Source organism: Camelus bactrianus, chromosome 13 (assembly GCF_048773025.1).
Source record: "Camelus bactrianus isolate YW-2024 breed Bactrian camel chromosome 13, ASM4877302v1, whole genome shotgun sequence".
Taxonomy (NCBI): domain Eukaryota; kingdom Metazoa; phylum Chordata; class Mammalia; order Artiodactyla; family Camelidae; genus Camelus; species Camelus bactrianus.
In genome coordinates, this window is record NC_133551.1 from 21234495 (window position 1) to 21255957 (window position 21463).

A 21463-nucleotide genomic window follows, 5' to 3' on the forward strand; every position below is an offset into this window, starting at 1 on the left:
TCCTGTAGATACACCTGTAGGGTGCTTGTTACTTCTGAGCTCTTACATATATACTACATACTTTTCTATATAAAATTTCTTAATTTTTAAAAGTAAATTGTGAAGATGTAAGAGTAGAAGCAGAAAAACCACCTAGGATGCTACTGTAACAGTCCAAGACTGAAGTGACAGTAACTTGCAAGGAGTGGAGGTGAAAAGTGATGGAATTTGGGATGTACCTCTGAAGTATGGTAAACAGGTCTTCTTGATGGAAAAGCAGGGGCAGGAATCAAGGCTGACCAGTGGTTCTCACTGTGACCTTGCCTCTCAGGGGAACATCTGCAGTATCTGGAGACATTTCTGGGTGTCACAATTGGTACTGGGAGGTGGGAGTGTTGTGATATTGGCATCTATGGGTAGAGGCCAAGGATGCTGCTAAATATACTACAATGTACAGTAGTGCTACAAAACAAAGAATTATCTGGCCATAAAGTGTCAATAGTAATGATGTTGAGAAATTCTGACCTAGACAGAATCCAAACGGTTCCACTGTCTGAGAATACCCACACTTCTAGGAGAATCTACCAAAACACTAGAAATGGAGGTCCTTACTTATTTTCAATACTTAGAGACAACTAAAATTGTGGTACACATGAAATAAAGCTTTATTTCTTTTAAGATAAATTATATCATTCTGTGGTTAACACTGTGTTGACCAGGACTGATTGGTATACAAGTCTAATTATTAAATTTGGAAAAAAATCAATTACTAACAAATGCCTTTATTGGGTACTTTCTCAAAACACAATTGAAAAAATTCTATTTAGCAATACCACTCAACACTACTTTTAGTTTTTCTTTTTACCAATCATGCTTAAATCTGTAGTCCAATACATTCACTGCTTTTCCAAATACAAATTCCTCTCAAATTTAAATAGATAGCTATGCACACTGAAAAGGTAATTAGACCTATAAATACGTAAGATGGTAGGCAAAGCTCATTAGGGGAAAACGATGGTCCACTTGCATCTAGGTGCACGAAACTGTTTAGCTATCTGACTTACTTTGGGCCTTGAGCAAGTGGACACATTAATTTTTGGTATCAGGAAGACTGCAGCGCACATCTCTCTCAATTACTGAGACTAGCAATCGGAAAAGTACTCTTTTGAGACTTAATTCACAAAACAGAAAATACTCAAAGTTGGTAGAGTTCATTTTACCTCATTCTTTGTTACCTAAAGGAAAAGAATTTGCGGGAAAAAATTAACTGTGATCAACTCCTAATGCATCCTAATGAGTCTGAAACTACTATCATTAATGCAGTAAATTACGTGCCACGATATGCTCTGGAAGGTCTGAAGAAACGTTGGAAACTACCTGATACTTGAAGCAAATAGAAAATTAAAAAAAAAAAATCTGGTCCCGGGATAATAACACAGAACATTACATTTGCATTCTCACAGGTTGCGGCTGGGGAAACTAATTTCTTAGAAGCCGCAAAGTCAATTTTAGTCAAGGAATGGATGCAGTTCTTAACGGTAAGGACCTCAGTAAAACTGGCCATGGACACATACGATGAATCTAGGTTACTAGGTCTGGTTAAAACTGATTTTGCAAGAATCACGCTTTTTAAAGGTAAAGAAAAGGGCAGTCATATTGCTGCAGCCTCATCAACATTATCTACACAGAAACTTCGAAATCAGCTCGAGAACTGAGGCCTCCAGCCTGAATTCATCCCCACTTGTGATAAAAATGTAAAAATCTGACAATCTAAAAGTAAAACACAGGGACACTTTACTTCATCCCTATTCGTGATAAAAGTTTTAAAAATCGGACAATCCAGAAATAAAATATAGGACACTTTACTACCCTGAAAATCACGCCGAGTTCCCGCTACGCCGGGCGGACGGTTTCGGGAGCATCCCCGCGCGGCGACACGGGCGCTTCTCCGAGGCGCACTCCCCGCTGCAGCGCTCCCGAGACACTGTTGCGCCGTCGTTACGCCCGTTGACGTCATTCCCTTCCTCAAGGATACAAAGAATGACCCTCGGCTGAAAACCTACCCCGCTACCTCCATGAGGCTGCGACCGACAAGAAACAACTACTCCTTTTCTTCAGGCTTTCAAAAATTCACGCAAACCGCGGTCGCCGTGCCAGCCTTACCCACCACCCTAGTGGAACAACGGCACAACCGCAACCCAAGAATGCACAGAGAGGAGGCACCAAAGTAACCTCCATTCACGCGTACGCTACAAACAATTCTCGCGACAACTCGAGACTTTTTTCCAGCCCCACCCCCCCGAAACACCAACGCGTTGCTTCAAAACATCGCGAGATTTTCTTCTTCCAGTCTCCGCCCCTTTACGGCACGATGGTCGCACAAGAATGTGATACAGCCTCGACGGCCGCCATTTTCTTTCTTTCTTAGCAGTTGGCTGAGAGGTCTCTGCGAAGAAGCGGTGGTGGCCACTGTAGTGTAGGCATGGCAGACTATTCAACAGTGCCTCCACCGTCCTCTGGCTCAGCTGGTGGTGGAGGCGGTGGCGGCGGTGGTGGAGGAGTTAACGATGCTTTCAAAGATGCGCTGCAGAGAGCCCGGCAGGTAAGGCTGGAGCCCGCGGCGGGATCCCGACAGCTCACAGTAATTGGCCGCTGGCTGAGTAGGCCGCTACTTCTTCGCGTATGAGGAAGAGGAAAAAAGTGCCCTTCCGGGCTCTGAAATGTGAGGAGACTCACGTTTCCCCACGTTGGTAATACTGATTAGAGTCTGGAACTGGGTTTTGTGTTCCTGATGTCTAAACTGCTTTGAACCCCAACGCGTCTTATGCGAAGATGGCTTTAGGTTTTTCTCCCGCTTCTGCGGCACTCGCGCTTTTTCCTTCAAGGAGTTACTATTTTCCTTTTCCTCAGAGTGAACATCCTCCTCTATGGGATAAACCGCGCGTAGTTTTACACAATAGCATGGAAGGTTCTGGTAATGGGAGTTTGGGAAAGGGCTAGGGTCTGTCCTCAAGCCATAGTAAGGGAAGGGATCTGTCATTAAAGCAGCCTTTAGAGCTTCCAGCCCATTTGGGCTCTCTCGCAATTAACCTGTCGGTAGAATTCACTTTCACACCTTCAAGGAAGAGAATTAAGAGAGAACTAATATCCCGAGTTGGAATCCCTTCTCAGGGCGGGATTTACGTGTGTTCTACCGTTCCTTCCCCCTTGTTTCTCAAAATGGCTTCAGGCCCATTATACCCGAAGTTTCAATTTGAATCTGCGTCTGTATTCAGAGTCGTAAACTGACCAGACCTCTTTGTGTTACATAGGTGTGTATATTTGCCCTGAAGCCACTTTTTTCCCAAACGAAAACTGTTAAAAAAAAAAAAAAAGTACGTTGTATTCCAGAATTTAATTTGAACTTTATTTAGATAATCCTTTGATTGTAACTGAAAAGTGTATGATGTTGGTATGGGCTTGTGTTTAAGCAAAAGAATCTTACTCTCCTATGACAAGATGCATGTTAGGTGCTAGACATTTTTAGAGTATAATGTTAAGTTAATGGTAATCAGAAACTAATTTTGTGGTATGTTTTGGTTACCTTAGGAGTTCACTTCCCCAAAAATCTGAAGTGGTGTAGAAATAATTTGTATTTTTATGGGAAGACATTATAAATTAAAATGTACCTGTACTTATTTATACTCAGAAATATTCCAAGGACTCAGCAGAGTTATCATTAATACTAATTTTTCGACTTCTTCACCTAATTTTTATTACTTCTGAACATGCTTAGAATAGCGACTGAAACATTTATATGAGGACAAACTCTTACTAGATGGGTTTGGAAGACTCACCTGAATTATTTTATGCACCTAGCATATTGAATTAATTTGCTGCACACTGTACTTAGATATTGGAGATCTAATTATGTTAATTGGATGTCTGCCTCCTAGGAAGCTATGATATAGTCAAGGAACCAAATGCAAAAGAATAGTATCTGATTAATGCTTTCAAGCAGTAGACACAGTATGGGCACTGTTAATTCATTTGTTCTTAAACGTTTCTAGTTCTTCTGTGAATCAGGCACTATACCTAACACCAGGGAGTGGGGTACCTAACTGCCAAAGTAAAGGACTGATGTTCTAAGCAAGGCATTAAAGAATGAGTGAAAGTTTGACCAGTGGAGAAAGAAGCAGCATGTGCAAAGGTATGGGGTTTAGAAGATGAAAAAAACCTAAGAGTGAAGTCATTGGAGGATAGAATTGGGTAGGGGAAGGAGGGTGGAAAATGAGGTGAGAAAAGGTACAGATGGATACAACTTCTAGGCACAATTTTCTTACTAAGTTTGTCTGCTTTTTTAATATAGAAATTGTCAAAATATGGAACTTCTTGCTTTCTGTTTATATGTCAGTAGCTCAACATGCCCTTGCTGTAATATGATTTACAAATGTCTTTGCTGTAATTTGATTATTTCTACGGAATTGGTCCTAAATCTGAGATTCTCAAGGTTAGCATTTGAGTTGAATTATCCCTTCTGATTGCATTTGAGAATGCCTCCATATATCAGTTGTAGTTGCTTGTCTGATTATATAAGTGGAGTATAGGGAGAATTGCTTGGACTGAAGGAACAAGTTAGGTTAAATATATGAACTGCTTTTTTTCCTTATCTATATCAAATGGATACTGAATTATATTTCCAAAATCCCCATCTAACCTTACATTTCTTTTCTTTGTCCAGAGTATTGTGCTATGCTCTTTGGAAGGAAGAGGTGTAAGGACAGCTTCTTGCCCTCAAGGAGCTGTGTGCCAGTGGGACAGCTATTGGCATTTTAGCTGGACAGTTCTTTGTTATGCAGGAAAGCAGAACAAATAATTAGGATCCCTGGTCTCTATCTAGTAAATGCTAGTAGCATTTACTCTAGCTGATTGTTGCCATCTGGCACTTCAGGCTGAATTGTCCATTTTTTTCCCCAGAGAATTCTAATAGTTTATTTTTTTTTATGTGAAACTGCCCGATTTTTATAATATTTTGTGTGCTAAATCCAGCACACAGACATCAGATTGCTTCTCTAGTTTAGGGTTTCCAACCTGTGTACTTCAGAAATTTACGTTTGTGTATTTTACGCTGTAACTGCAGAGAGTGAGGTTGAAATTCTTAGATCTTTAGTGATCCACTAATAACAAGTTTAGTCTCTGAAACATTGGGAAATTAAAGTGTATCTACTTTTTTCCCCCTTACAGTTATATGAAGATAGAAGTAAATTAGAGATTGAGACCAAGTAGAGTGCTAAATCACAGGATAAACAAGAATATCAACCTTCATCACTTCCCCTCTAAACAACTATTATTAGTCGTTAAGTACTCAATTCTTGACATCTCTTCCCTGGTCATTGTGAAAGTAATTCAAACTGAATTATGTTGTTTGAATGCAATGAAAAATTTATAAAATAGAATTACTGACTTTTTAACTTACCATTAATCTCTTCAGTAAAAACTAGCATTTGAGTGCTGTTGCTGTTTAATGTTTGGAGACAGGGTAGCAGAGCTTGATTTTAATAACCAAAGATTCCTGGGCTGTAGAGAGGGGACAGTGCTTTCAATTAAATGATAGCCTAGTAATATTTCTAGCCTCTTCACATTTCTGGTGCATAGGAACTGAATCCATTAGGACTTTGCCCTTAGTATTCAATAGTTATTAAATTGAATCAACAGGTAACTTTAATTAAGTAGTAATGTTTTGTTTTGAAAATAACTGTTCTTCAAAGTTTTTGGCCAGGACAAAAAAAAAATCAGTTAAAAGTTTTTAAAATCAAATATTTTAAGCCTTATGGACCCTGCTTTATGGTTGAATTATAGTTTGCTGATTTGTTCATAATAACTGGCAGTTTATATGCTACATATTAGGCTCTGTGCTAAGCATATCTTGTAGTATTAATTTACTTCTCACAACTATCCTATAAGGTAAGTATAGAAACTGTCTTCTTTTGTACACAAGAGATGAGTGGGGCACAGATGCTTAAGAAGATTTGGCACAAAGCAGTAAAACTAGAATTACTGCCCACCCCAAATCACAGTCAGACCCCAAAGCCTAAGGAAGCATGTAGTGAATGTACTGAAAATTAGGAGTTAGTCATTTTTGGCATTTAGGTAATTTACTCCGGAAAATCAGCCTTTAATGTGTTGTTGTTTGTTGTTTTGTAATTGTCCTTTTAATCTCCAGAATCAGTGGTATGACTGAATAATCTCTTAAATTTCCATTTAACTCCAGAATTCTTGGATTCTAGGAATAATCTATAATGAAGAAAGGTGGAAAATGTTAAAATAATGAAAGCACAAAAAAATTTACTCGTTTAAGTATGGAGGGTCCAAACAGAAAGGTTGAATTTTTGTTATAAATTAAAATCAGAGAAATTACCTACACTTAATTCTACTAGTCTCATAAGAATTTTATATAGTTAGAGGTTGATTTTAGGAATTGTTTCTCTTAAATTAATCCTTTGTAGTGACCTAGGAAGTGTAATATTTTCTATTGATTTTTGAAAACTAGTCACATCTGTTAGTATTTTTACCAGAAGCTCTTTTCTGATATCTTTGTATTGGTTCTGAATTTTTGAGATGATGTTAACTGGTTCTTCTGAGTGAACTAAGGATCAACTATGATTTTCATTTGGATAGTTTTAGAACTATTCAGTGAACAGGGGAGTATAAATAAGTATCCTTTCTCTGTGCAGAAGTTCCTTGGAGTTGGAGGAGTGCTGCTCTGCAAACTCGTAGTGTTTATAAAAGCTAACTGCAGAAGGTATTAACGGCCTAAACATTTTCCTTCATTAATAGTACTGTTTTCTCTGACCTGAAACACTTTCCTTATAACATCAGTGCCCAGCAGTGTATTTAAGTTCCTGAGGAACAATTCAAGTGCTGAGTGCTTTAAAACTGAAGGGTAGAAAAACAGTTTCAGGGGTAATGAAGAAAACTTTCAGAAAAGAAAATAAGATTTTAATTAGATCAAAGATATGAACAGGCTTTTAAGAAAGTGAAAGATGATTAAGGTAGGTTAGATTGACCAAAGCTACAGAGAGTCAGGAAATACATAATTGTATACTTTTTTTATCAAGCATTTTTATACTTAATCCAAATATGCTTTGTGATAGGTGTTTGCATTTACAGAGGAGGAAAAGGGAAATCTAGGAACCCTAGGAAGTATAGTCAGTATGTGGGAACTGATATTTCCATATATATAGGAATTACATGATGCATATTGAATTCAAGTTATTGAATACTCTTATCCTTTCCAGTTTTCTAATTATAGTGAAGCTTGAGGCACTTGGTTTAATTCCACATCAAGATTTCTTTGGGAGAATTCCAGTTACCAAAAGCTTTATTTTCTGTTTAATTTATCATGGAAAATTCCAAACATACTCAAAATTGAAACAATAATATAATGAAGTCTAATAAGCCCATCACCCATCTTTGGTGATTACCCCTTATAGTAATTGCCATGGAAGTGTACAGAAATTGGGACTTATCTACTATTGACTTACTATGCAACCTTAGTTAAGTTACCCCTTCGGATTTTTTTCAGTTACAAAATGGATATCTATCTCATTAAGTACTTTCTACCTCACATAGTTAGGATGATTCAGTGACAAAAGGAGTGTAAAACATTTATTATAATGTAGAGTTTGGCCTTTGCTGGCATTCAGCAATATTAGTTTCATTTTCCCTTCATAGAAAAGTGCAATGAATATCTCCTAGTTATGGGGTACTTGTGACTTGAGGCTGGTATTTCTTACTTGATGTTTATTTGATCAAGTGCAAGCAATTACTTTCCTCACTCTAAAAGGTAAAAGTCTCCAAGAATGAACTAAGTTGTGGTTCTATAGCTGAGACTTTCTTAGACATACAAATTCCCAGGCTTGTCCCCACACCTCCCCATGTTTCCTTGGAAAAAGATTGTCTAGTAGAAATAAAATGCAAGTCACATATTTTATTTAACCCAACATATTCAGAATACTAGCATTTTAACACGTTCAATACAAAGATTTTTGAGATGCGTTGCCTTCTTTGTATTTGTTCTAAGTTGTCAATATCCAGTGTGTATTTTACACTTCAGCTATATCTCAGTTTGGACTAGACGTATCAAGTACTCTAACCAAATATGACTAGCGTTTACCCTATTAAGATAGCACAGCCTTAGCGCCCCATAAGGTGATCACATTCTCTGCCAACACAGATCTTTTGAAGAGCCATGGGAAAGAGCTGCAGAGAAGATAGAATTAGGATCCAGATTTTCCCCAAAGCTATTTAAGCAGTCTTCTAAAAATTTATAATTGATTATTGCTTTATTTTTACAGAGATGTATCAGAAGCTTAATTCCAGATGATGATTGTTAACTCTCTGAAGTTATTAATGGTAGTAATAAATTGAACTGTAATTTTACTTCATCTTTCTACCAAATTAATTTGCTTATCTGATAGATATTTAGCAAACAAATGTATTAGAAAATATGTGAGGAAATTTAGTGCTGAATAGCTATATAGTAGTTATGATGCTATCCTTAATGATGGTTTGTTTCTGTTTTTTTAGATTGCTGCAAAAATTGGAGGTGATGCTGGTACATCACTGAATTCAAATGACTATGGTTATGGGGGACAAAAAAGGCCTTTGGAAGATGGAGGTAAGTTATAGCAATAAATGTTTTGAATTGTTTTATACAGAGTTTAGATGAAGTGGATTTCAATATTTTTAAGTGTTCTTTTTTTGAAATACTACTTTTATCATAAGTTTCCTAAAATTGTAAGGTTTATTTTGGCTTCAAGGAGAGGGAGGGAAAAGAGACCTAGACAAGGTAGGTAAAATTTGAGTCAACCAGCCAGTTTTGTCTTACTAGAAAACATCATTTTCCCTCTTTTAGGATTATGCCAGATTCACAGTTTGCACAGACAACTTGTTAATATACTGAAGAAAACAAAAATATAAAATGCTTAGGAGACATTTCACTGGTTCTTCTCATCATACATGAATTAATCTGAGATGCTGTTGTTTCATTATTTTGCTATTTCAGATATCACTTTAAAGGTTGAAGTTGCTATAGTTTGCTACTTTAGAGTGTTGCAAGTTATACCATTTTTTGTTACTTTTTCGTTTGTTTTAGTACCTTGTTTCGTGTTTTAGGTTTAACTCAAAATGTGGCTTAAAACAGTAGATATACAGTGCCTTGTATTTTTTAAAAAACAATTGTTGAAGCTTCTGAACTTAGAAGTCTGCACGTATTTTTTGTTTTAGATTTGATATATGAATTTTGATACATTTTCTTTTTGTCATTTTCTTTTTACTTTTTTTAAAAGGAGGATTCTGAATGAGCCTATAGAATGTATTTGTAGCTTTTGACCAGGAGTATTTGGTTTCCTTTTATTTGTCTTTCACATTAATAGTGAGGTATTAATATACAAAAAAATGAGCTAATGATGCTTCAGATGTTGTATGTAATGTATTCTTTTTATTTTATGTGTAGATGGCTCTTGGACAAGTCCGAGCAGTACAACACACTGGGAGGGAATGCCCTCTCCTTTTAAAGGCAGGAGTTTTTATTTATTACCTGTGTTCAGTATGTAAACGTGAAATAAACCAGTGGATTCTTAAATGAACACAAATATTCCTTGGATTATGTGTCTGAATTTTTGCTGCACAACATTCTGATGTTTAATCATTAAGTTTGAAGGGGGGAGGAGAATGTAGTACTTTCAGCTATAGGTTGCCTACTCCAAGGTATGCATTGTATTCTGTGTAAAGGATGTAGATAAAGATGCAGTCATGTAGTTGTTTGAGTTTCTGCTGAAGTTTATGCTGTGAAATGTTTGGTTAGGAACAATAGAAGAGTTTAGATTGAGATTGCCTTGTAATGTGATTTTTTATTTATTTATTTTGCATAGCTTTGTGGTCACTGTCAGATACACTCAACTTTTGATATGTCAAATTTTCACAGTTTGATAGTTTTTTTTCCTTCCAGTCTTCAGTTCCAACAGTGGGAAGCATCATTAGACTTTAGCATGTGATATTTTGCTAGTAACGGACTAAATACTTTGTCATGTATCGTTCTAAAGTGCTTAACATACACTAAGGTCAGTGATTTGATTCAGTAAAAAAAAATTTTTTTAATGTCTGTGCATCTTTTAAACATGAAGAGAATGAAAGAAATGCAGTTTTCTTTCAATTACTAAATGTTTGGGCTGAGTTTTGGTGGTTGGGTTCAAATGATAAGCCATACCCTCAGCTTTTCAGTAAATGTTTATATTGGTATTCTTGCTTGGGCACGGGGGAGCTAAGTCTTATATTTGTGCTTATTGGCAAAAAAAAATTAAAAGACTCTTAATTTTGCAGATCAGCCAGACGCTAAGAAAGTTGCTCCTCAAAATGACTGTAAGTATTTATTTTAAATTGGGTTAAAAGCTAAAGTAATTGTGGATTTTAATCAGGGCTTTGTTTTCCTATGTTTATTGGATATCTTTGAAGTTAGTTGAAGGCCATAACTTCTTTTTGAATGAATTTCTTTATAAAAATATTTTTCCTGTATTTATAATCTCTCACTTCAGTTATGGCCATGTATATATTAATATTTGGTTGCTCAATTATTTTACATATATATTCAGTTTATTTTATACTTGCATTTCTTAATCTTTGCTTATGCCACTTGAAAAAAGACCATTTTTTAGTGTGCTGTTGCTAATGTCTGCCTTTTCACTGACTTTACTGCTCACTGTCAGTTTTAAGTATTCTGCATAAAATTTTGCTCTCTTCAAGGTGTTATCAGGGAAAGATTTTAGAATTTCTTAATATGATTGTATTAAACATGTCAACTTAAATTTAAATTTTTCATTTTACTTAATTTTTTGGTAGCTTTCGGAACACAGTTACCACCGATGCATCAGCAGCAAAGGTATAGTCAAATAACAACTTTTCAAAGAGTACTTTGCAAGTTTTAGTTGAACTGTATGTGAAACATAACCAAGTTAGTGTATAGTGAATTTGAGGGGTGGGGGTCATGTGTGTGGTTCATTTCCTTTGATTTAAACTGATCATTCTCTATCACCTATTTTCTTTTTGAATGAAATATATTTGTAACTTGGAAGGATGTGTGGAATTAGAATTCCACATTTTAGAAAAACTAAGGTGAATTAAAGTTAACTGTTAAGATGAAATTTCCTGAACTCTACCCCAGCTTCTTTGTGTTTATGCCTTCAAACTGTTCTGACTATCATATGCTCCTTATTTGATATGTCACCTTAATTAAGATTCTGACTTTAACTACTCAAGCCCCATATTTTGACTTTTGAGCGTGTTTCTAGAAACCTAATTTAAGCCATCAGATTTCCATTTTTATGTTTACCTTTTATGTAAACAACTTACCTTTTTTTGAAGGAAAATGTTCGTTTCTGTTATTTCTTAGCAGGTCTGTAATGACAGAAGAATACAAAGTTCCAGATGGAATGGTTGGATTTAGTAAGTAACCTAAGTTTTTAAAGCTTTGAAAACATAATCAAAGCATACTTAAAAATCTTTCAGCAAATATTTTCTTTTTTCTTACTAGTAATTGGCAGAGGAGGTGAACAGATCTCACGCATACAACAGGAATCTGGATGCAAAATACAGATAGCTCCTGGTAACGTTATTCTCTTGCTATTTTCATAGTGACAAGAAAACTAGCATATTTTTTAAATTGCTAGTGAAAATGATACTATTAATCTTTTCTTGACCTCAGATTTTTTGTTTGTTTGTTTTTAATTGTAGACAGTGGTGGCCTTCCAGAAAGGTCTTGTATGTTAACTGGAACACCTGAATCTGTCCAGTAAGTATGAAAATCATGTGCCAGCCCTTCCTTCTTACTGAAGAATATTGTCCCTGTGATTGAACCAGCTTTCGCCTAGACTATTAATTTTCCCCTTTTCTAGGTAGTTTCTAACACCATACAGACATGCTTGAAAATTCCTTTATTTTAACGAAAAAAAATCCCACATTTCTATTTCTTTGCTCCCTTTTGCCAAAAAAATCTCCTTAAGAGTGGTAGCTCTACTTGCTGTATCATCTGCCTCTGTTTTCATTTTGTCTTAAACTCACACCAATCAGGCTTTTAATTCCCACTGTTCCATGAAATTGCTCTTCTCAAGATCATGAATGGCCACCACATCATTCAGCCTTTTAGCTTTGTTTAACACAGTGGACCACTTGCTTAGAGATAGCCACCATCCTGGCACATCAAGCATGCTTCCCATGTGAGTCCCTTCAACTTCTCATTTCTTCTCTTTGGAACATTTTCCCCTCAGGTCATTGGTCTGTTTTGCATAAAATAACATCATTGCACAGGCGCACGCACACACACACACACACACACACACAAACATTTTGTCTTGCTTTGATTTTCTTCATAGCACTTAACAAATGACATGTTGTTTATTTAACATGCTGTTTTTAACTTAATGAAGTTAAGCCATGCCAGCAAGAACCCTGTTTGTGTACTTCAGTGCTGTAACCCTGCTACCTAGAATAGTACCTGACACACGGTTGACATTTCTTGAGTATTTGTTGAATGAACAAATAAATTTTAACATGTGAATAACCAAAGTGGAGGTTTAAAAAGTAAATACCTCATTTAATTTTTAGAAGAATCAGCTTAATTCTGAGATAACTTTAGAAGTAGGGTGTGTCTTGGAAATTTCGGACTATTCTCAAAAATATTGAAGATTATATACCTCGAAAATTTATTCCATGGTTTTGATCTTTGACACTGATGGTATCTTTTAATTAAAATCGTTATAATTTAGTTTTCAGACACCTAAACCTGAATTAGGATGGGTGAAGTATCTGATTATATTATTTTGCATTGACTATTTGTTAACAGGTCAGCAAAACGGTTACTGGACCAGATTGTTGAAAAAGGAAGACCAGCCCCTGGCTTCCATCATGGTGATGGACCAGGAAATGCAGTTCAAGAAATCATGATTCCAGCTAGCAAGGCAGGATTAGTTATTGGAAAGGGGGGAGAGACTATTAAACAACTTCAGGTATTACTATGTTTGTAAAATGATTAGTTTTTGTCTGTTTTGAAACCTGTTCCTTTCTGTTAATACATACAATTTCTATGATTAACAGGAGCGGGCTGGAGTTAAAATGGTTATGATCCAAGATGGACCTCAGAACACTGGTGCTGACAAACCTCTTAGGATTACAGGAGACCCATACAAAGTTCAAGTAAATCTAAGTTTATATTTTACAAAGAAGGTTTTGGGGTGGATGGCAGAGTGGGCAAAAACATGCATGAATGATTATAGTGTTTTGAGACATGCCTTCTAAATTGGGTAATTTTTTCTACTTCAGCAAGCCAAGGAAATGGTGTTAGAGTTAATTCGTGATCAAGGTGGTTTCAGAGAAGTTCGAAATGAGTATGGGTCAAGAATAGGAGGAAATGAAGGGATAGATGTAAGTAAAAATACCATTAAGAAATGCTTGGATGCTTATTCATAAATAAATGGGTTTTCCCTGTTTTGTGTTATATAGCCTTCTCTAACTTTGTATCGTCTTTTCCTCCTCACTTTCCACCTTAGAATACAGAATGTATATCTTGTGTCTTGTTAACCTATTTAAGTATAGTGCTTTTATGATTTGAGGGAGATTAGTTTTTCAGGAAATGACTTTCCTAATACTGTCTTTGCATAAGGTCCCCATTCCAAGATTTGCTGTTGGCATTGTAATAGGAAGAAATGGAGAGATGATTAAAAAAATACAAAATGATGCCGGTGTTCGAATTCAGTTTAAGCCAGGTAAGTCCATGTATTTAATTTTTTTAAGTGTTGGCAGCAGTTACTTTTGACACGTTTAATGTTAAATTAATCCTATTTGTTTTCTTTGCTTTGAAGATGACGGAACAACACCTGATAGAATAGCACAAATAACAGGACCTCCAGACCGATGTCAGCATGCCGCAGAAATTATTACAGACCTTCTTCGAAGTGTTCAGGTTTGATAGAATGTTAATGTTTTCGTTGTTTTGTTTTCTTTAAAAAAAACGTTTTCCTTCATTAAATCTGAAAATATATTTTTTTAACTAGAATCTGTTTGATGATATTTTATTAATAGGTAGAAAGTTTAAATTGCTTTGAGGTAGACATCTTGGAGCAGGAAAGCAGCTACATAAGTGCACTACCTTATTCACCACAGTATGAAAAGAATGAATGGTGGTTGCCACTTGCTGATTATTTGGGCTAAGGCATCTCCCAGTGTCTCTAAATTTCTGATTTTGGAAGATGAAAATAGACATGTAATAATTTTATGGTGGAAAGAAGAATATATTTCTGACTTTGTCTTTCCTTCTTGTCCTTCTTCTCTTTAGGCTGGCAATCCTGGTGGACCTGGACCTGGTGGTCGAGGAAGAGGTAGAGGTCAAGGCAACTGGAACATGGGACCACCTGGTGGACTACAGGAATTTAATTTCATTGTCCCAACTGGGAAAACTGGATTAATAATAGGAAAAGGCAATATATTTAAAACTCTTAATGTTTTAATGTGTGGTTAAAAATTAAACCTTCATCTAATTTTTCTGGATGCTATTTCTGTTGCTGTTGTAAATGAGTAGCAATAATTTTTTTCCTTGGCTGTGTTTTAGTTGAAAAGTGTTAACATCGATTCATGACAACTGAGACATAAATGAAGGACTGTATGTGTACTTAGAGAGTGGGATTTGAATTACACTGGCTTCTAGAAAAGGGGACCGATAGTTTAATTACTAGTGTTTCTTAACTTTTCTTCTGACCTAACAAGAGGTCTGAGTATTCTTACTTACTTTGCTTTTTCCTGACACATGGTTTTAAATTTTTGAGTTTTTAAATAATTGTGTTAGTTTATGTTTACATTGCTTATTAAAGCAATTTCTGTGAAGCAGGTATTTTGATGTTATCATTCATTTTAAGGTTAGGTACAGACATTAAGTTATATCTTAAAACTAAAATGTATTTTAAGAGAAGCATGAAATGCTTTATATAAATTGATCTAAACTGTGGAATAAATGGAAACCCCTTATAGAATATTGGCAAATGGGATGCTGGTCAAAACTTCCTTCTTAATGGCCGTAAGGTGACCGGGGTTCCTTTGAATAGCTCCCCTTGTTGAATCTTTAGAGAAATTACTGTGTTTTGCTTTTAGGAGGTGAAACCATAAAAAGCATAAGCCAACAGTCGGGTGCAAGAATAGAACTTCAGAGAAATCCTCCACCTAATGCAGATCCTAATATGAAGTTATTTACAATCCGTGGCACTCCTCAGCAAATAGACTATGCTCGGCAACTCATAGAAGAAAAGATTGGTGTGAGTATGCTTTAAGCTTTCAATTGATAGTACAGACCCTGTAAGTTAAATACAATGTGAATTCAGATGCTCCTGTAAGTGCTATACAGAAAAATGTCAATTTCTACTCTAAAATTACAGATCTCTTCACATACCAGATGCATGCAACATAGAATAGATTGTCCAGCTATAAAAATAACCCAGTTAAATACACAGGTACAGGTGTTCTAAACCTTTTTTATTTGAGTTTGGTAAGTAAGAGAGGGTAACATTACTTGAAGTTAAGACAGTAGGGTGGGTAGTGGGTTGTGGAGTGTACTTGAAGGAGATAGTTAACAGGAATTTAGTATTTATTAAGGGCTTACTTGCCTAACCCTGGTGAGTGAGGCAAAGGTGAATCAGATATATCCCTCCCACATTAAAAATAGAAATTTACAAATCCTAATTCTTAGACTGGCTGAGAGTCATCTGGGGAGTTTTAAAATGCAGACTACTTGGGTGCTTTCCACCTCTACAAATAACCGTTCCAATTCAGAATGTCTGCATTAGGCCCAGCATCTAATTCTAGAAGGATGTTCCAGGTGATTCTGATGCATGACCAAATTTGGAATTTTTTCCTCCAGAAGAAGTTTGCTGGTGGTAGTACCAAAAAAGTGTGAAGAGTATTGACTGTGCTTTCTTGTGAATGAAGCAAATTGTGCTTTACTGTTTTCTCTTACTGTGAAGAATTAACATGTGTGTGAGTGAGCATCTTAAATTATTAATAATAATTAGAATTTCTTAGGAAAGTTCTCCTTGATGTTTGCCATGCTGTGAATGGAGTGTTTCTTTCTGCTTGGGAACACAAAAAATAAATGTACAAAAGACACTTAAGAATATCTTATAAAAAGATACACAAGCATTCTAAGTTCTGTGGTATGGAAAGTAAGTGGAATTGTTCAAAAAAAATTAAGAAAATAATTCGTCGGACTCAGTAATGGCAGGAATTGATGCCAGAAAAATGGATGATGCATCTTGGTTTTGTATTTTACTGTTAGCATGCATGGATCAGGATTGCTTCTGGATTAATGGACAAACAAGACAGAAGGTTCTAGAGAAACATTTAGGTATAGTGGTTAAGATCAGGAACTCTGGAGTCAGGCCATTTGGGTTCAAAATACTCTGAATCATTTACTGACTGTGCGACCTTGGAGGAAGTTGTTTATACTCCTCTTTGCCTCTTGTTCCTCCTTGGTACTTTATATTGTAGGGTTATAGGGATTAAATGAATTATGTATGGGCCTGGCACAAAGCCCTGTTAAAAATGTTGCTTTTTTTTTTATTTTTCCAGTAATTTTTTTTTGCTATTTGGGAAAGATAGGTTATGGATAATAGAAGTGAGGGATAATGACAACAGTTAAAGGCTTAAAGAGACAGGTTAATAAAGGAACTTTTAAGTCATGAAGTTTAGCTTTATTATTTTATAGTGAGAAAATTGAACAAAAATACTTAATCTGTATTTGGTTGTCAGATTGTCACATGGTTAATATTAACTTCATGAAAGGAATGTTTTATTTTAAAAGTTAAATCTAGTGGTCTTTGCAAGTTGGATTATCAAAAAAGAATTAACTAAGCATTATTAATTATGATGTGGCATGAAATGGATTTGAAATATCCTGATTTGTTAAATCAGTTAAAAGAATCTTCATGGTACTTAGAAAATTATGATAAATGATAAGGGAGGAAATGAATTTAAATAAATTATTGATTCAAATGGAATTTGGTGACAGGCTGTGAAGAAGACTTTAGAGAGAGACCTTGTTACATTATTGGTGAAGTAAGTGTTCAGTAGCCATTTCACAGCATCAGACCTAAGCAATTTGTCAAGACCTAAGACTATATTGTCAAGATGGTTCTCTGATTAATGTTAGGAAGATAGATGTGGAGTAGATGCAGAAAGAGAAGAGCTAGAGATAAGGACTTGACATTTGATAAACTTTCATATTTAGATGATAAAGGGATAGTAAAAGTAGGAATTATAAAAGGAAATAATGGAAAAAGGAATAGTCTGAAAAGAGTGGAAGGTAAAAGAAATGCTTCATTTCTTTGCTGATGGTATTGATTTTAATTTTACATGTCCCACTAATACGATAGAGTTAAGAGATTTTGCGACATGAGTGAGGAAATGAAGGAAAATCATAAATTTTAGATTGCTTGTAGGTATATAAAAGGGTAGAAATGAAAGATTATTTGGCCTTTGAAATGCTTAACCATTACTGTCTTTCTGATTTTTTGTTTGTCTTTTTGCTTTTTTGCAGGGCCCAGTAAATCCTTTAGGGCCACCTGTACCCCATGGGCCCCATGGTGTCCCAGGCCCACATGGGCCTCCTGGGCCTCCTGGGCCTGGAACTCCAATGGGACCATATAACCCTGCACCTTATAATCCGGGACCACCTGGCCCTGCTCCTCAGTAAGTTTTTAGTTTGGTTTTAGGCTTCTGAAAGATTCTAAATTTTGGTAAATTGTATTTTTAAATTGATTTCTATTTTCAGTGGTCCTCCAGCCCCTTATGCTCCCCAGGGGTGGGGAAATGCATATCCACATTGGCAGCAACAGGCCCCTCCTGATCCAGGTAAAAGATGCTTATCATTTGTGTATAATCTGTGTTTTTTTGTTTGTTTGTTTTTGCCACTCCTGTTCTATGCATACGTTTTCTACTATTGATTCTATATGGTGTGCATTTTCTGCACTTGTTTCACTCCTTCAGCAGGAGTGTGAGGTACTGATTCTACCACAGTGTGTAAGACTGGTGTGAATATGGTCTGTTTCCTGAAACTTTCTATCTGCATTTGGCTTTTTCTACTTTTGAAGTGACACAGCAGAATGCTAAAAAAGCGAAAAGCAATAGGAAGAAGTCCTAGATTTTAGATGTTAGGGCCATCAAATGTATAATGTGTTAATTGTGAATTATCTATGAAAATATAGTTAATTAGTTAATGTACTTTTAAGAGTCTAATGGAGTGTTAATACGTGGGGATTAAACTCCCAAAATCTCAAATAAGGTATATAAATTGCCTTTTAATATTAGTAAAAAACAGAACTGTAATAAATACGTGCATATTAGAACTCTAAAAATTCATTTAAATATTTTCTCTGTTCAGATCTGGATTATATATGTTACATTTTCTTCTATTCATGAATCTTTTCCCACCCTGTAGTTTTCTTTCCATCATGGTCAAAGGGGGCATTCACTGAAACCAAATAACTTTTACTTAATGACCCTTTTTTCTCACTTACTACCTATGTTTTAGGCTTCTTTCACTGGAATAGTTTCAAGGAAGGTACTAAATTCCTTTTCACATTAGTATATTTATTTTTTAAAAAAACAATTTGTTTAAATGTAATTGTTTTAGTTTTATTGAACATTCTGGCATTTAAGGGTGGCCCTATATTATAATGTACTTTAATTTCATAGGAAGTTCGCTCTTTGGAATATGACACAACAGAACAGTTACCAAATAACCACAACTCTCAACACATTCAAGGAGCAAATTGTGTAAGAGTTAGTCTTTAAAAGAATGGAAGGTCTTTTCTTTCCCTCTTGTAAGCTAATTGGTATGGTGTGATTAAGTAGAAGAATCATGCCACTGAAGAGATTAGAGTTTGAGAAAAATAAGGACAGATTTATATTGGATAACTTGGACCTGCAGGATTGCACCTGTGGGCTTTGTTTGGGTAGGTAGCATGACTGAGAAGAATGATGGGAATAAGTGGTCTCTGTATCACAGTCTCTTTTTCCCACTTGGCGTAGTGGTAAAGTCACCACTGTTAAGACTTGGTTAATGACTGTGGCTTTTAGCACTGTCTTTGAGAAAGAAGAAACCTCTTTAGCTAAAAGATAACAGCTAGGGTTAGATATTGCTTATATTAGAATTAGCATTATGTAAAAATCAAAACAATTGATTTAAATGAAATTGTTGAGTGACTTTGTGTTAACGTGTTAATTGTCAGTGTCACTCAAATCTGGATGACAATTGTGTTTCCTCAGGGGTCACCTGATCCACACACTGGGCAGTCAACGTGTTTAAACGTCCTGGTACTTAAATGTGGCCCTATATTGATAATAAAAGTCAGTATTCTCTGAGATAAGATCTGTTTCTGTTAAAAAAAATAGTGGCTTGTTACAAGGTTTATGTAGTAATCAAGAACTTAGACCTCAGAGTGAAACACCTGGTAAAGTCTAGTCTTACAGCTTACTAATTATGGGGTGGCAAGCAAGTTTTAAACCCATCTCAATCTGCTTTCTTAAGTATAAAATGATCAAAGTTCTCTATGTATTGTATGTAGTTATGAGACTGGTTTTCATATATAGTCCACACATTTACAAGTACAAGTATCAATTCCTAAAGTCTGTTTAATTTCAGTTTCTCTATTCAGACATGGTCTCAAATGAAATATATATTTATTACTATACAGGTAATGATACTATTAAGATAAATATACAGCATAGAAAAGCTATACATTTATTACTTGAGAAAGATTTGGAGAGTGGTATAATGCCTTATAATTGTATCACCTTAGAAATTGTATTGCTCTAGAAATCTTTATTTTTTCCTCAAACTTCACTAACACTTGCTTTATTAAGCAGCTGAGAATTGCTGCCTATTTGGGATGAAACCTAAACAGATTACATATAGATAAAAACTCTGACTTAGGAAATTACATTATTAAGGATATAAACTGAAAAAGATAGATCTTTATTAGTATCCTGATACTCCCAGTATAAAAGACAGAATCACCAAGAGGAGTTCTGTTTCTGACTGAGAAGTCTCAAACTGTTAACCCATCAGTTGATTGATGAGTGAGGGTCAGCCACATGCAGAGGAAGTATAACATGGTGAAAGACCCAGATATGAGCATGGGGACTTGAAAAGTGCAAGCAGTTTAATTTACTATGGCCAGAACTTGAGTATTTGAAAAATATCGACAGTAGGGAGATGAGCCTGAAAAGGAAAAGTATAAATGAGAGTGTCTAAATATCTTGAAGATACTGAATGATAAAATGCTGTACTTAAAAGTCCTACTAAAGACTCCAGGAAATAATTGAAGAAGTTCAAGTAGAGCAATGACATCAAGTTTATCTTTTATAATAAACAGTGAAATATGATGAGATGAAATATGACTAATCTCTGTTTCTTTTTCCAAGATTTTTAAGTTTTCTCTTCATTGAAAGCAAGACAGGACAGAGTTCATAATTGTAAAATAATTGTTCCTTTCTTGTACAGGTTAGTCCCTAGAAATCCTTTCCTTTAGTCATCTGCCACATGGAAATGTTTTACTTGAGTCAAAAGTGGTTTGGAAAAAAACAAGGGCATATAATGATTTGAGACAAAGCATTGGATTTGAAGCCAAAGATCTTTATTCCTGTCCCAACCCTGCCACTCCCCAGTTTTCTAGGAACTAGGAAAGTCGCTTAATCTCTGAGCCTCACTTTTCTATAATAAAAACTAATGATGACAATAAAAATGCTGGAAGAATTTAAAAGTTTACACTTACTATTTATTTTTTATGCCCAGTTAATATTGGAGTCTGTATATTTGCTAGAGGGTGTGTGTGTGTGTGTGTGTGACATTGATGATGGACTAGGTGCAAATGTTGAATTTGTGTTTATTCTAGCTAAGACAGGAACGGATCCAAATTCAGCAGCCTGGGCTGCTTACTATGCTCACTATTACCAACAACAAGCACAGCCACCACCTGCGGCTCCTGCCGGTGCACCAACGACAACCCAAACCAATGGACAAGGTAACTACGGTAACTAAAGCACTTATTTTGTATGTGCAAGTGAAAACTTGAGTTTGAACGTATAAGGTACATCAATGTATAGTATCTCCCAAAGTTCTAGTATTACCCAGTTACAGCTTCTGTAAGCAGCCTTTGCTTTTTAAAACCAAGTTACTTTCAAATAACTGCAAACTTTAATGAAAGTTGTAAGATACATTACCAATAACACCCAGATAACCTAGCTGTTAATATTTTATCTCTGTTTGTTCCATTACCCTCTTATGTGTGTCCCTATCTATTATCATTAGTCTTTTTCAGAACCATTAACCAAGCTGTAGACGTAATGCCCCATTACCCTTAAATACTCCTTTCTCTATTGCTCCAAAAATACGTAACCATCACACAGC

The 21463-nt window shown here is 35.6% G+C and overlaps 1 protein-coding gene across 23 annotated transcripts in view; it reads left to right on the forward strand.

The window, feature by feature from the left end:
- The first annotated feature begins 2347 nt into the window (after positions 1 to 2347).
- FUBP1 (far upstream element binding protein 1) overlaps positions 2348 to 21463 on the forward strand; it is a 31846-nt gene continuing 12730 nt past the window's right edge. For 7 of the 23 annotated variants that reach the window (XR_006727769.2, XR_012511159.1, XR_006727768.2 and 4 more), the window contains exons 1-18: positions 2348 to 2581; positions 8548 to 8638; positions 9476 to 9538; positions 10342 to 10380; positions 10858 to 10897; positions 11408 to 11460; positions 11549 to 11620; positions 11749 to 11806; positions 12857 to 13019; positions 13108 to 13206; positions 13333 to 13434; positions 13673 to 13775; positions 13872 to 13972; positions 14345 to 14486; positions 15154 to 15314; positions 17591 to 17742; positions 17825 to 17904; positions 20949 to 21086. Coding sequence is in view for 18 of the 23 variants with exons in the window: in XM_010963360.3 (XP_010961662.1) it covers positions 2462 to 2581; positions 8548 to 8638; positions 9476 to 9538; positions 10342 to 10380; positions 10858 to 10897; positions 11408 to 11460; positions 11549 to 11620; positions 11749 to 11806; positions 12857 to 13019; positions 13108 to 13206; positions 13333 to 13434; positions 13673 to 13775; positions 13872 to 13972; positions 14345 to 14486; positions 15154 to 15314; positions 17591 to 17742; positions 17825 to 17904; positions 20949 to 21086 (1777 nt within the window). In the remaining 5 variants the exon portion in view is untranslated. The remainder of the gene's footprint in view (positions 2582 to 8547; positions 8639 to 9475; positions 9539 to 10341; positions 10381 to 10857; positions 10898 to 11407; positions 11461 to 11548; positions 11621 to 11748; positions 11807 to 12856; positions 13020 to 13107; positions 13207 to 13332; positions 13435 to 13672; positions 13776 to 13871; positions 13973 to 14344; positions 14487 to 15153; positions 15315 to 17590; positions 17743 to 17824; positions 17905 to 20948; positions 21087 to 21463) is intronic. The other 16 variants (XM_074376174.1, XM_010963361.3, XM_074376180.1 and 13 more) reach the window with 14 other exon arrangements.